Source organism: Bactrocera latifrons, unplaced genomic scaffold (assembly GCF_001853355.1).
Source record: "Bactrocera latifrons isolate USDA-ARS-PBARC rearing strain unplaced genomic scaffold, ASM185335v1 scaffold_3, whole genome shotgun sequence".
Lineage (NCBI taxonomy): Eukaryota > Metazoa > Arthropoda > Insecta > Diptera > Tephritidae > Bactrocera > Bactrocera latifrons.
In genome coordinates this window covers 232368-249043 of record NW_017536629.1, presented here as the reverse complement: position 1 = coordinate 249043, position 16676 = coordinate 232368, and the positions used below count along the sequence as shown (strand labels likewise).

Sequence of the window (16676 nt, the reverse complement as noted above, 5' to 3'; positions counted from 1 at the left end):
GTCATTTGCGCGTCAAATGCGGCTGGCAGTATGCGCGTCTGTGTGTGTGCAAATGAGTATAAATAAAAATAAATTTGCATGATATGCTGATATTTGCCACATCTGCCACCGATAATGTTATTTCTGGTGGGTGTGATGTATGGAACAGTCACCAGTGTTAATATTTTTTTACAATTAATGTCGAAATTGGCGCGATTTAATTTGCGCCAAAGCAAATAGAAATTGTGCAAATCAAATCTTCATTACACACAGTCATCATATATGTGCATGTGCATGTGTATGTGTTTGTATTTGTATGGGGTGTAGTGTTATAATGTGGTGAGAATGTTAAGCAAATAATTCGAAAAGTTCAATCAATATTTGCTTTGGCAATGTCACAACAAATAGTGCGGCACCGCACTCATACACACACATACACGACTTTATTTGTAGTCCACACATTAGTGTGAGTATTTTTGTTGACCGTTATTTTGCTTTCACAGGCAATCGCGTTACCATTAAATTACAATGGATTTATGGTGAAATTAACTCCAACATATGTATATGTGTATGTGCGTGCTACAAATGTTATTTATATGAATGTATACTATATGTGATCGATTTGCCAGCCAACCTTTGTCCTGCTTTGCGCGACAGTTGGAAATTCCGCAAACACGTATCACTTGCAGCAATCGCGCCTTAGAGCGCATATTACCCGCGATACCATCACAAAGTCGCGCAAATACCACTTAATATACCCTGCGCCCTGAGTAAATGCTACCCAAGCGCCAAGCGTTTATGAAAATATATAACCGTATGAGCATTGCTCGTAAATTAGTTGGAGTGTTCGACAGTAAATTAATATAATTTCAGTCGCAAACATTATTTAGTGGCACAAAATAAATTGAAACATAAAATATGGGAAAGCACACACACACGCATACATGCAGGTGTGTTACTATTTTTTTATGCGCGAGCTTTGCGATACTTCTTATCTGAAATAAAGAATGATTGATTCTTGCAATAAATATTATAATTTTCTATCTGAGTTCATTTTTTGAAATTGAAACGAAATCTAGTTATGTGAAGATACAATGATAGACGCACTATCAATTTTTTTTTTATTTTGTTCTCGTCCCGGTTTTCCATTCAATTTACCTTCCAAACGCCGCCATTTTGTCAATCTTTTGACCGTACATCAGTGAAAAGACAAATATTTTCTCGGGAGAATTGTTTTTTAAAAGTTGCATCCATCATTCAGTTCATGCAGATGAGGAAAGTTCCCTGACCGCCATTCTCTTGGAAGTCACCAGAAACTACTCTTTCACATGTGGCTCAAGCAGCCCACGACCAAATATCCTCTGGGTAGTTAAAAAACATCCGTTTGAAAGCGAGCTACTGTGAGAAGGCGCATCATCCCTTCCCAGGGTTAAGACCGGTCACGTAAAAAAATATCCCCAAAGGTAACTCGGCTATAACCGAGCAAGCGGTGTCTACGCCAATAGAAGAACAAGAAGAGTGTCGAATATAAATATTAGTAGGATATAAAATTAATTTAACAAGAAGCTTTAAAAAAAATAGATTTTTTTTTTAGATTCGAAAGTTTATATATTTGAAAACAACACATTGAAATTTTCATTCGATAGCTCAATTGTTTTTGATTTGCAACCCTTTAATGGGAAGCCGCTCAGTTCAATCCGGACAAAACTGGATTTTTCAAATTTGTTTGCTACGCTCATCATTAAACTGTTTTCTATCTGTTTCCTACATAATTCTCAAATCCGAATCTTCTTTTCGATTGAACAATATTTAATAAGTTTAAACTCAACTTGTTTTTTACAAACGCCGACATTTTGTCAATCTTCTTTCTGTTTTTGGCTGACACGCTAGGTGTGACCCTTACTGCGTTTTAAATCAAAGCAAACAATTTGCTTAATTCCGACCAATCCTTCGAGTTTCGAACTCATGTTTCATCATAAATTTCCTATGAGTCATAGTATTTAAATTGCAATAAAATAGAAATAAAGGTTAACTACAACCTAGTTATGAAATAGAATAGAAATAAAGCATTTTGACAAATTTTCAGCAATCAACTCAGACCGTCTCAGCTTAAGTCGACAGATGCGCTTTTCATATATGAATACAGATTTAATTATATTTATTCTGCAGGCTATACTGGTATTTCAACAATGAAAGAAGAAAAAATGCATAAAGGCATATACATAACTCCTCGTATAAAGTAAGGACCTGCCAAGAAATAACTTAACACAATCAATTTCTGTATAATGAATAAATTGAGTTATAAATAATATGTTAGCACACAAGGACTAATATTAAGAGAACGCAAGTAGAAATGAGCAGCACGCGTTTACTAGAAAACCTAGCTTTTCTATAACGGTATTTCAGGAGAAAAAAATATCCTCTCTATTGTTAAGAATTCTTTTGCGAACAAACGTTTACTAATTAAAAACTCACGTCGTCGAAAAAAGTTGAAAACAGAAAATAAACCCCTCTTTGGATATATATTTGGAAAATTTATAAACCAAATTTTTTATAAGATTAAAAGTGGGCGATTTCTTTCATAAAACTTACATACTGGCAGAGTGAACTTAAACTGAATATGCTGAAGGTCGAATTTGAAATAGTTTATAGTAGTTTAATAATGATATTCTTAGAGTTAACAGCAAATCTCAGATATATTAAAAGTGAATCTCTCATGTTTGAATAGCTGTATAGATCATATATTTCTTATGTCTTACGACAGTATCATGAGGACAAATGTTCTTAATTTGTACTACTTGATATTGTAGTACTATTAAGTTTATAAGCAAATGTATTTATTAAGTTCATTGAAGAGATTTTCTAACAATATTTATATACAAATATGTAGGTTTTGTTTCATTGGTAAATTTTTAAATATAAAAATACTAATATCACATTGCTAAATATAAAATATATCAAAACTTATTTCTAAACACATTTATGTCTGCATACTATCACGCATACAACCCTGCAACAAACGCAATGTTAGCTAAAGTGTTGCCATATCGCATAAAAAACTCAAACACTATCACAAACATTTATGAAATCAAAACGGTATGTGTCGAGAAGTATTGTAAATAGATTAATAAAGTAAGAAATATTTTCTACAAAAGGTGCATGCTAGTAGGCAAGTGGTTAGTAGAAAAGTTGATATATACACAAGATTTAACACAACAAAAAGGTACCACAATCAAGCAGCTCATTACTTAGCAACTGGTTAGTAATTGACTAATGAACAGTTAGCTGCGAAAAGCGCAAATAATACGACTACTTGAAGCATTTGAAAGCGCACAGGAACACAACAAAGGATTTCCATGCAGTTAGTACGGATGCGGTGAAAAAGAGTAGCTAAGAGGGATAGAACGAGAGCGAGCCATCCATAGTGAGTGTCAGACACAAACCTTTTTAGGAGAAGTTAAGTGGAGTGTAGTAGTAGTAGTAGTAGTAGTACGAGGAGTACGAGGACTAGTAGTAGTAGTAGTGGTAGCAGAGGATGGCGATGGCATAGAAGAACAATCAGAGGACGCCGAACTGCAGCTGCTGCCAGTCGACATGTTACCTTCGACGCAGCACGCAAGCCCATTCTCATGCACGTCCGCATCATCTTCAATCAACTCCGACTCCTCCAAATCCATCGCCGCTGGCTCGTCGGCGGTAGCGCTAGCATACAGCACCGCGTTCGACGCCGTGGCACAACGCAACTCATTGCCATCATTGCCGTAATTGGAAGCGCCTGCCGCTGCAGTCGCCGCGCCGCGACGGCCAGTAACGCCACAGTGTTGGAGGAGTGCGGCGTTGTAGGCGCTATGGCCGGCATTGCTACCGCTGTTGTTGTTGGCGTTGCGCTTATGATATGACGCGTAATGCGGCACAGCCAATAGGCCGATGCTGCAGCCGACTTTGCGTTTGATGGCGCCGCCGATGGCAGCAGTTGCAGTTTTGGCTGCATTACGAGCACTAGTTGTTGCATTTAGATTAAGCATGTTATTATTTACATTGTTGTTGGTTGGTGGTGTGGCGGCTGCTGTTGTGGCTGCAACGGATGCATGTACATTGCTGTTGTGGTTGTGATTCTGGTTCTGGTTGTTGGCGCTGGCCGCAGCCGCGGCGGTGGCCGTTGCAAACATGGCGGCGGCGACCGCAGCAGCGCCATTACAGGCCGTCGCTGGTATGAGTGTCAGCTGGTGTGGCGCTGCGCTGGCGGCGTAATATTGCTGTGGTTGTGCGGTCGGTGGCGGCGGCAGCGGCAACGGCGGCGATGTTATCTGCTGTTGCTGCTGTTGTTGTATGGCGGCGGCGGTGGCCGCTGCTGCAGCTGCGGCGGCAGCCTGGTACTTGGTCGTTGTGCCACTGTTGGCGGCGGCAGCGGCGGCCAGATTGTTCGCCTGCAGTTGCATGTACGTCTGCAGCATTTGCAATTGCTGATGCTGTTGTTGTTGTTGCTGCTGCTGATGTTGTTGTTGCTGCTGCTGGTAGTGGTATTGCTGTTGCAACTGGAATTGCTGCTGTTGGTGCTGCGCGTGTTGCAGCGCCTGATGCTGCTGCAGCATGGTGGCCGGGTACGCTGGGTAGGCGGTCGCCTGTGTTGGTGGCGGCGTCGTCTGGTGCAGCTGATGCAGGTGTGTGGTCGCCGGTAGTGCTTGCAACAATTGCATTTGCTGTTGTGAAGTTGGGTTTATGGTTATTGTTTTTGTTTTTGTTATGCGAATTACTGCGTACTATGTACATATGCATGTATGTTTGTGTGCGTGAATGTACTGTTATGTGATCTCGTCAAAATGCTATGCAGTTTTTGGTGCTTTTGGTTGTGATTTCTATATTTTTACTCATGGGGCATGTACTGGTGGTGGTGGCCGTGTGATCGATGTGCAATTCTTATTTGAAAGTGTAGGCATATAATATAATATATAAATTTAATACATAACCGTTATAATCAAAAACGTATCGCAAGTTATTTAGTTAGCAAAGGAGGGAGAGATAGAGCGTGAGTAAGTTATGCAAAGTTAGTTGAGTAAGCGGGCGAGAGAGAGAGAGAGACAGTGATATGTATAACCAGAAAGCAAAGGAAGAATACTTAAAAACAAAACCGTTAGAACAGCTGCTAGTAATAAGTGCCGAGAAAGTGGTAGAAAAAAGAAAATATTGCTTGGATATTGTTGTTTTTTCGCTTTGCATAGTTGTTAATAAGGAAAAATGTGGAAGCGTAACGACTACCGACTTTAACTAAGTATGTGTGTGTGTGAGAGATAGCGAGAGAAGATTATGAGTTTAAAAAAAATATATATAGTGTTTGACGGAAAACTTAAGGTATAAAGATGCAGGGATAACTTAGTGAAGTAGTGAAAGGACAGACGAAAAGTTTTAGTTGGCGGAAAATAGTCGACGAAAAGCTGAAAATGCAGTGAAGCGTTCGCTACAAATAGTAAAAAAACTCGGAACTCGCTACATTCTTTGTTTAAGTTCAATAAATTATTATTTGCATTTTTTGTTTTTTTGTTTTGTAAAACTTGCAGATAAAGCAATATAAAGTCTTAAGAACGGGTGCTAAACTGACGTTGACAGTTTTAGTTTATATATTATATATATAAATATAGTATATGTAACACTAAAAAGATATATGAATTTTAAGTTAGAAAGGCGTCGCAAGGCAACGATATTTGTTCGTTTCAGTGAATACTACTTAGCAAATATTATTAASTTTATTATTATTAGTATTATTAGTGCTCTGGTAGCCTACTGGTCCGACGAAGTGTTGCGATAAATTTCATACTTGCCTTTATTTAAGTAATTTTTAAACATCACTTTTAGGTGCTTCATGCCATTTTTCAGCACTTACGAAACAGGTTTAACGGTTAAACTCCAAGTACTGCTTATATATTTAGAAATATTTAGTCGCTAGCTCTGTCTATTTTTGAACACATTGTTGAAAATTATGCTCTGTTTAACAAAAATTAGTTCAATGATAGATACAACACTCAAATTGCAACAATTCTCTAGTTGATAGAAGTATTGAGTATCAATGTGAGAAACATATTAACCTAAAATATTGAACCTAAATGGAGTATAATATACTTTTTTTAAAATAGCACCATTAATGACAACGTATCTGTCAATCAATTTAGCACAATTTGCCAAATTTATTCACAAATTAAGTGTTACGGATATATTAGAAATAGTTGTAATTAGCTACAGAAATGTTAGAGTTTGTACTAATTTAAGACTTTTCTTTTCAAAGATATACTATCGATCTGAAAAACTAAAAACTGGAGCTACAAATATTTCTCTCAACTCATTTTTGTATTTTAATCGATTCAATTATAAATGTTTCACTATATCATTACCTAAAATCTAAAACAACGTATCATCCATACAAATCGAAATTGAGTTTTTATTGCTTAAGATACACCACATCACACTGCATAAAATTTTAGCTTCCACTGTCAGATATAACCGACATAATGTTATATATAACAATTTTATAACCAAAACTCAATTTTAGTTTCAAAATGAGTGCTTTCTATTATATCGTTTTTCCTTCGCCTTTAGTTTCCACTGTCAGATAAAACCAATATATAACCGATACATATAACCATTTTATAACCAAAACTCAATTTTTGTCCATATGTGTGGTTTTTATTATATCGTTTTTCTTTCGCTCTATAAATTTATAAGATGTGATGTTTCGTTATTTAGCATTTTAGGTGACGATATGTAATTCTCTGGCTAATTTATTAGGATAAAGGGATGTCAAATATTTGTGGCTAATTTTTTAGGGTAAAAGGATGTCAAATATTATCTATAAATATTATTGTGTTTTGCTCTGGGGAAGAATGAAAAGCGCTGAAGTCACAAATTGAAGCAAATAATGTTAGTTAACATTTTTCACAAAAAGTAAGACTGGAAACTATTTGTTAATTGATTAAATTATAGCGCGTCGGAAAACAATTTTTTTTGGTACTTGGAATAGTAAATTCTTTTGGATATTCTCCTAATAGAAAAGTAAATTATTTGAAGTTGGCTAATTAATATTTACTTAACAACAATAATTGAGTCCATTAACATTTATCACGGTAGTCTAGAATAAGACTACTTGCAATTAGACAAAATTAAGTCTTGAAGAAGTGAATCAAAGAAAATTTAGTTTCTTCATAAGTATAGCTGAAAACTATCTGTTAAATGAGAAAGTTATAGTGGTTCCGGAAAGCTCTTCTGGATTATAATTTCTTGGGTATATGGAATGGTGAAAATCGCTGAATATTTTGTAAAGAGAAAACTAAACTAAGACAATTAATATGTATTCAAAGCAATAATTGAGTACATCAACATTATTTTCTATACTAAACTAGACTACTTTCAAATGGACTAAATTCAGCCTTGAAGAAAAAGAATCAGAAAATTGATTTTGTTCACAAGTATTGCTTAAAAATATTTGCTAATAAAATATTATAGGGATTCCGCAAATAGCTTCTTGATTCTAATTTCTTGGAAGTATGGAATGGCAAAATCGCGGAATATTTTATTAAGAGGTAATTAAGCTGAGCAAATTAATATGCAGTTAAAGCGATAATTGAATCCATTAACGAGTTCTCCCTATACTAAACTGGACTACCCTTAAATAAACTAAGTTAAGTCTTGAAAGAAAATTTAGTTAATACTTTTTTTTTATGACTATGACAAAATTATAGGGATTCCGGAAAGTTTTTTTTTATTATAATTTCTTGAGTATATGGAACGATGAAAATCGCTGAATATTTTGTAAAGGGACGAATACATATGCTTTAATCTTTGTCTCGAAAAACTGGCATGAATTGGCAATTGACTTCAGATAATTAATTAACTGATGTGGCAGATATTTACAACTTTGAAATTTACTGAAGTATTATATGTTACAAAATATATTTCTCTGAGAACTTAAAAAAAAATTAGTTTAAAAAATTCTTAAAAATAAGTTCAGTAAATAAAGAAATCTCGGCATAATTTGCAAAAAAAAAAGGCACTAAAATTTTTGTAAGTTTGACGATTTTAAACACAATGCTTTAGTTCCTGTAAACCAAGTTCAAAATTATCGCAACACTCCAGCACTCAGTTATGTAATATGTTATGCCTGCGAAGAAGAAACTATACCGCCAATATAACTATCAGCCTGACTACCTATTCGCCTAGATCTTTATAATTAGATCTTATGTTTATTTCCTGCTTAGTTCTTTATGCTTACTAATTATGTTGATCATACTTTTTTCAATCTCGTTTCTTTTGTTCTTTGTCTTAAATAAATGTAGGCATGTGTTGCTCTTACCATTATTAAATCTTTCTTAACCGGTTCTTCTTTGATTGTTGCTGTTGCCAAAGCCGCTGTTACTGAAGCTGTTGTTGCAACCGTTTCTTTTAACGCGTCAATGGTGAATGCTTTTTTTAAGACAGTTGTTGTAATTGTTGTATTAGACGTTTTTTTGTTTTGGAAATTTGTTGCTCGACTGATGCTTTATCGCTTCTTATGCGGCGTTTTCACTGGCACACTGCTTTTTGTTGTTTTTAAGGAACTCTTAGTTTTGAATATGTTTGAAGTTGTAGTTAGCTTTGTTTTTATTTCTTTTTTGTTATAATATTTCTTTAGTTAAGCTATAGATTTAGTTTGATTTATTAGCTTGATCACTTTGTTTGCACTTTCAGTTTTTTATTTGATTTTTTTGCTTTTGCTGTTTTTGTTTTTGCTGATTATGCTGTTTGTTGTTTTTGTGGATCGTTCGCCGTTTTACTTTTGATTTTGTTGCACTTTTTTAGCTTGCTTGCGCAAAATCGACGCGTTGCGTGGTATATGCAAGGGATTCTTTGTGGGGAGCGGTTGGCAAGGAGACACAAGGTTTCTACTTTTCTCAATGAGTGTGAAAACGAAGTGATGATTGTGTAATTATGAATATTTTTTTGTTTTTGTATTTTGTTTTTGGCAAGCAAATTATTGCTTCACAATAACAATGTTATTCTTGTAATTGATATGCTTGAACGCTAAAGTAATTTCACTTTTGTTTCAATTCTCATAAAATACTACACATTTGTATGCAAATTTATATTTGTTTTTGTTGTTGTTGACTTAAACTTAATTTGTTCGACAAAGTTTGTGCAAAGATTTAGTTTTCTTTTTACTTGAAACTAGCAAAAATTTGATTTTTGAGTTAAAATTTTTTGCTTTCGATTTCTGCTTTTTGTAACTGACTGGCTAAGAAATAACTCTGCCGTTATAATTACAATAAATGTTTATACTGTTTATATATATATATATAATTGTGTTTGATTGATTGCTAAAATCGTGTAAGAGTTATACTTTGTAGGTAAAGTTTGAAACGCTTCAGATTGAATAGACTTCTTCAAAGTTCAGAGTTTTCTTCACGAAAATGTAGATTGTCACAAGTACGTCTATTTATAAGTATATAAGTGATTGAATATTTTTCAATTTGATTGCACAGTTTTAAATACGATTGAACAGCTCTTTTAATTTGATTGAAGAGTTTTTAATATGCTTGAATACATTTACAGTACAATCGAAAAGCTTTAGGGTATGTTTGAGTAGCTTTTCAATATGATTGAATAGTTCTTAATATGATTGTATAGCTTTTCAATATGATTGCATAGTTCCTAATAAGATTGAATAGTTTTTTTTTTTAATTTAACAGTTTTTGATATGATTGAATGGTTTTTGATTTGATTGAATAGCTTTTCAAATATGATTTAATAGTTTTTAGTGTGTTTGAACAGCTTTTCAATATGATTGAATAGACACAGCGTGCGTTTAATTAACGCGTAGTTATCAGTAAATGCTTGATTACAACTAGAAATATATATTTATATTTGATAAAATAGCAGCTATTTGAAGAGAAAGATTGTCAATAAGTTGTGCAGAATGTACTAATCTCAATTTTACTTCTAACTTTTTAATGTAATTTCCTTTTCGACTATGCCTAGCTCTATAAATCACGTCAAAGTTGCGCTACAAATAGTAAATATATGTAATACAGAAACACAGTTGTTTTATATATATCTAGTATATATAAAGTAAGTTGAATAAGTTGGTAAGAAATATGCTTTAGTATAGTAATATCGATATAATTTGCTGATTAATTAGTTTTATAAAATGTGTTAAAATTGTTATAGTTCTTGTTGTATAGCAAGTAGAGGTCTAAGAAATATCGCTTTTCACAAAAGTGGGGATTGGATTGTCAAGTTTAGTTAAAGATTTAGATTTAGCTTAATTTGGTAAAAGTTGATCCGCTTCTTCTTCCAAATATAGTTCGCACAGCGCTGGTTAGCTTGAGATTTGAGATTGTGATACGCAGTATTTGAGATTTGCTTGATCGGTCTCGGTCTAAGCCACTGACTTACTGACTGAGTAGTTTGTGTTTATAAAAAGGTTGTATAGCTTCGTAAAAAGTTCAGAGTGGCAAGTTGTAGATGCAGTTAAGTTGTTGGGGTAAATCGTTTGCTAATATGTCTAAATTCTTGCTACTTTCATAAATACTGCGCTTCCAGCCAAATGCTTTCACGAGTGTGTATTTATCTTTGTGTATATGTATGTATATGCTAACGTTCGCTGATTGTCAAAACGCTTACTCTCTTGTCAGTTTGATGCCACGGATTGCTGCACCAAAGCTGAGTTGTGTCTTAAGAATACTGTTGTAGCCTACTTAGTGTGTCACGCAGAAAATACGCTCTGCGCCGCTGCTAGCCACTTAATTTGACTAATTCGAAATATTTGTAAGTAAATTGCTTTAATTATTTATATTTTCTATTCAAATTTTTTGTGTTTGCGCGGAAATATTTCACAAAAAGGTTCTGAGTTTAGAAGGTGTTGCTACAATTGCTTTGCGCTGCTCAATTTATGCGCATTGCTGATTGACTAAGTGTATTTGCTGCTGCTGTGCCGCCTATAAATATGCCTCGAAATTGACTTTGATTACAATGTGTTTGTGTACTTGTTTGCTGCTTTGTTTTTTGTTTTTTTTTTGCTTTTCGATAAATGTTTCGCTCACTGCTCTCGTACGTTACGTAAACAACCTTTTTACAATACTTTGATTTTGTCGCAATTTTCTGCTGATTGCTTTCGTCTATTTGCTCTGAACTCTCGTTCACACAACTAACGCTACTGGTACAATTGTTCTAACACTGATATGTAATATTAAAAATTATTTGTATGTATTTTATTATTATATAATATGATGTGTTAATTTCTGCACATAAAATCCAATATTCAACAACCTTTGGTTTACTTAAAATATTTTTTGTTTTTTGAAATTTTGCTCAAAATTAGTTTACAAAATTGCAAAAAAGCGCAAGGACTCGCTTGTCTGTTGCTAATATGGGCTTTCAATACAAATACAATGACAACAGTTAGATTTTTTCTAGCGCCCACTGACCTCAAGTCAGTTTTTAGCGCAGAACTCGCTCGTTTTGCTAAATGATCTAAACATTTACAGCTGCACTAACAATAAATTCTTGTAAATTTGTAGTGATTCGCTCACCGTTATATTTTATTAATTAATTTATGATTTTTACTATATATTTTTTTCGTAATAAAGTCGCTGTTGAGATCTTCGCTTACTGTGAAAGTTTAGATTTGCGCCTATATGTGGTTTAGTAGCTTAGATTTCGGTTTTCAAGTAAGTACAACTTCTGCTACTAATGTTTGCAATTACATAACACCAACGTATTTTCATAAATATTTACTTAAAAGTAGCAACAATTTGCTGTAGTACAAATTCAAATTGAAACTTGCTTATTTGAAAGCTTTTTCGTTTAGTTTTCAGTTTGTTTATGAGAAGTGAAGTACTTATGTGTGCAATAGTTTATGACTTGGGGAATAGCTTTGGTTTGACAGAGGATAAAATACCACCGAAGTTTTTATTTTTATTAATACGTTAAATGCTGTCGCTGCAATAAAATATATTCATTAACGCTTTGACTTTTATATTTGCAGTAAATTTTTGTGTTTTTTAGAATTAGTTTGTGGAAACTATTTGCTCGACATAAGCTGTCTTTAGTTGGTGGTTAGGTACTTAAAACTAAAAACTATATATAAGAGAAAAAACGACGCTTATGTGAGGAAATTATCACTTAATTATAATAATTAAAAAAATTATCAAAAAAATTTACGTAATTTTTATATAAAAAATAAGTCTCCCTTGAAAAAATCCTAAAACCTCCATCAGCTATTTTTTTACCTTAGAATGTGGGAAAGAAACTTGTTAATACTCAAAAACTCACTACTCGAGCATCTTTATAAAAAAAAAACGTAAGGCGACTTCGCATAAACTTCGTTCACAGCTGAAATGCTTAATACAAAATATTTTCGAAAAAACAATTCAAATATTTTTTTTTTTTTTTTGTGTTAGTTAAAGATTTAAGTCGTAGTAAAAAATTATGAATCATACTGACAATTTTAACATGTTTTTTTTCTAAATTTTTTAGTGCAAAGAATTTCAAGAACTTTTTTTTTTGTTTGTTGTGTGTCAAGTCTATTTCGTTCTGACTAAACATTTTGGCTTGGAAAACGATTAGAAACTGATTTTTAAGCAGATTGAAAGACAAACTAGGCCTGAATTGGAAATCCTTGAAGAAAATTATAAGTACTTTCTAATACATGGATTTTTAAACAATAAATAATAATTAAGAAATTATTTTAAAAAGAAAAGAACTTAAAATATTCAGAATTCGAGGGTAAATTTTAGAAATTAAAGGCAACTTCTTTAATAACCAGCAACTTATTGCTATCTATATTAAAAAAAAATATATATACATAACTACTGCGAACCGACAAATATTTGTAAAAGTCTAACAGGAGTTCTAACAGTCGTGAGTATTTTGTGCGGAGAGTTTTGGGTAACAATAACTTGGCCGATAGCCCATGATGCTAGTGCTGTGTATTTTCTTAGTTTGTATAATAATTGTATTATTATGTAAGCTTTTATAAAATAAAAAAAAAAAATAAAAAAATAAAACTTTATGACAACTCGAGGTTGTAAACTTCTTGCCGTGCACCTTTGAAATATTAAATGAAAAATAAAATAGTTGAGATTCCACGACACATTCTATTAGTAGAGGGCAACTCCGTTAAGGACTAAGAATTTTATGAAATAGCTCAATAAAATCTAAAAATAGTCTAAAGATGCAAATATTTCAAAAACTGAATAGTTTTGGGTATTTACTTTGGGGCCCAACTTACAAATATTTCAAGAAACAAAAAATTGTTTTGGATGTTTTATGTGAAAAGTTTCGGGTTGTAATAACTCACGCTAATTTTTTATTAGAAAACATTAGAAACGAAGGGCTAGCAAAGGGACTTGCACATATTTCAAAAATTGAACGGTTTTGAGTATTTTATGCTGAAGTTTTACGAATTTTTCGTTTAAAAAGAATACGAAAAGAACAGCTAGCAAAGGGAGCTGATAAGAGAGTTTTTATGAAAATATACTGCCAAAGTAATAATATGAAGCCAGGAATGATAAAACTTTAGGGCAACTCAAGATTACAAAATTTCATGCCTAGAACGCGAGAAAAACTTTAAAATATTTTTAAACCTAATATGAGTATTCTGTAGAATAAATGTAAAAAATACCTATTAAATACGGACACCTTGCAATATTTCAACTCAATGAAGCGATTTTGAAGTTAAAACACTGAGCAATTATGCTCTGAAAATATTATAGTGAAATAATTTATTGAAAGCATTCCTCTATATTTTTATTAGTAACCAGAATTCGTTGATAATTTCTTGTTCATTATCAGCTAAATATTTGTTTATATATTCAGTATAACAAAGTATGATTTAAATAACTTCGAATTTCATTTTAGATAGTTTTTAAGAGAATGCGAAAGAATACTTTAGGAAAAACTATTTTAGAGGAGTAATCGAGTACAAATGCATTTGAAATACAAATTAGAAAAAAATATTTATTCAGAGCGCAGTTTAAAAATAATTTGAAAATTTTAAGGTTTAATCTAATTTTAATTGGTAAACACTAATAACGCGGTTATGTGAAATTTTCACAACAATATTTTCACAAAAATAAAAATCTATATAATTCAAGACATTTTCTTAAAAACATTTTCACAGCAACGCTTTTAGAACTTTTTTATAAAAAATTGATATTCTCTGGAGAAAAAAATAAATTTAAGATTTGACACAAGAAAATATTGAAGAAAGTTATATTAAAGAATAATACTTCTTTTTTACAAAATGAGTTTAAAGAAATTAAATAAGGCATAAAATATCTTATTTACACTTGTGGAACCTCCAGATATGAGCTGATCTAAAGGCATAAACATACTACACTTATTTTATGAGGCAGTGGTAATGTTATTAGAACTAATAAATATTGGATGGCTTCACATTTTACTTCCACGCTAGACGGCCACAACTTTTAACGTTTTTTTTTCATGTAAAAATTTCCAGCAGAATCTCAAAGAGTTGCTTTACTTTGGAGCAGTTTTCGCTTCAAGAAATATCTCACGCACTAACACCAAAAAACCGAAATTATGAAGCGCGTTTTAGCCGCCTTTCAGAGCATTTAAATAAATCAGCTGCTATAAATCTTCAATGAGTCCAGAATTCAATAATTAACCGCGTGAACATCGCGATTTAACCAAAGCAAACAAAAAACTTAAAATAATTATAACTATAATTGTAAGGCAGGCACAGAAAGCGCCTGAATGGAGCTCAAACGGAAACAATTTAAGTACATAAAAATAATTGTCTTGAAATAATAATCATTGCTGACAGCTTTATTTTTCCAGCTGAGAGCGGCCGAAAGTAACAATAAATATTTTTATTTTTCGTTAGCGCGCGCTCTTGACTTTCAGTTTTGCTCAGTTAAATATTGAATTGTTTGTTGTTAGCCGCTTGTGGCTTGACGCTGTGACTTTGCTGCTGCTTTTAGCCGCATTTTAAACGCTTTGTGTCTTTGATTTCTTGCTGGCGGCTACGCTTGGCGCGATTTTCGGTTCGCACGCACAAAATTCGTTAAAATATTTTACCGGTTTTTGCTCACACACACACACACTAACACCAGCGGCATTTAGCGCCTACTGTTGCTGCGCGCGGCTTTTTTTCGCAAAGCGCGATATTATTTTCGTTTCTACTTAAACAATTTTTTACGCTTCTCTCAAGTGTAGCAGCCGCGCTTTTTTATGCTGATTTTACTTGTTACGCTCTCCTTTTTTTTGTTTATTTTTACTTGTTTTTTAGCTTTTGAAAAAGTTATTGCTTTCTGTAAATCGGCTACAATATAGCGCTGCCTGAAGTAGCCCTGCCGCAACAGCGTTTGTGAGGCGAGAAAGATGTGTCAGGAAATATACAGTAAAAAGGTGGCAGTAAAGTAATTAAAAGGTATTTGTGTGGCAAGAAAAGAACGAGTAGCAAAGTAAGATTGCTTGAAAACCGAAAGCGAGTAGAAATTTGTTGGCAAACGCGGCTCAAGTTAGCGCGTCAATCTCAGCGCTTACGCAGCGGCAACGGAAGCGTTCTGCCAGCAGTTAGCTGCCTACACGTGTAGCGCTCATAGATCATTTGTATTCATTTCTCTATTGTAGTTATTACATATATAGTTTTTTTTTCTTTTATGGCAAGCCTCTGCCTTCAGTCATGATTCTACAAAGCAAACACATATTTCTAGAAGTCATGTGTTTTGTATGTGCGCACTGTAAATGCGTCAGTAATTATGCCGAAATATTTTGTAGTGGCATTGTGGCAAGTGCGCTCCAGACGCCCTTGAGTCCACTAGCGTTCCCTATTAAGCCAAATCATGCTCGCACAGCTAATAACGCTGCTGAGAGTTTCTAACTTGGCTTTTCGCTTTGTGTCGATAATGACACCACAGTTTTCCCACTTTTTGTGGTGTTTTCCTCAACATTTATTTTGTATGCTGCTCACTAGATTTTCATAATAATTTTCCTTTTATTTTTCTATTTTTTTCACATTTTTTGTTATATTTTTTTGGTTAACTTTCTGTCCCCTTCGTCTGCAGCGCTTTGTTGCGCGCCTCATATCATTTATTATTTTTGTGCTCCTTTTGTAATTTACACCCGTCTCGCCGCTAACTGCCCAGCTTGACTTGGCTTGGCTGGCCTGGCCTCTCCTGACTCTGTTAATAACAATATTCGACCACTTTGTGCGTTTTCCCCGCACATCGTCTCTTGCGTGGCCGCGCAATGAAACGTTCGCTACTTTTTGCTTTTCCTCTTTCTTTCCACTTTGGCTTAAATACCTGTGCTGTGCTGTGCGTCTGATGTTGTGTTTTCACTTGTTGGTTCGCACCGCAATACGTGTAATTCCAAGAATAGCCGCTTGCTTGTGCGCTTCTTTTCCAATTTACTTTTCGTTGCCAACAACAGTTTTTGATTATTCCCTTTTGTAAAGTAACCTTTTCTGCTGTGAGCCGTTGTTGTTTTGCCTTGTTTCGCTCCCAAATTGTTGCTCGGCACAATTATTTAATTTTTTTCCTCACACATTTCTGCACTCTTTAGTCGATTTGTGCTCGAGTTTTTTCGTGTTTTCTTTTTTTTTGTTTTTCATTCAAGCGTTTCTACTTTATTTACGCTCTCGCTGTGCTGTTTGTTTTTTTTTTTTTTTTTTTTTTTTTTTTTTTTTTTTTTTTTTTTTTTTTTTTTTT

At 33.6% G+C, this 16676-nt stretch overlaps 1 protein-coding gene across 12 annotated transcripts in view; it reads right to left on the bottom strand.

The window, feature by feature from the left end:
* Positions 1–16676, bottom strand: part of LOC108970440 (polypyrimidine tract-binding protein 1) — a 390952-nt gene that overhangs the window by 206746 nt on the left and 167530 nt on the right. The window contains exon 2 of one of the 12 annotated variants that reach the window (XM_018935829.1): positions 8318–9844. The exons of the other annotated variants lie outside the window; for them this stretch is intronic. Coding sequence (XP_018791374.1) covers positions 8318–8320 — 3 coding nt within the window. The 5' untranslated portion in view covers positions 8321–9844. The remainder of the gene's footprint in view (positions 1–8317; positions 9845–16676) is intronic. 12 annotated transcript variants of the gene reach the window in all.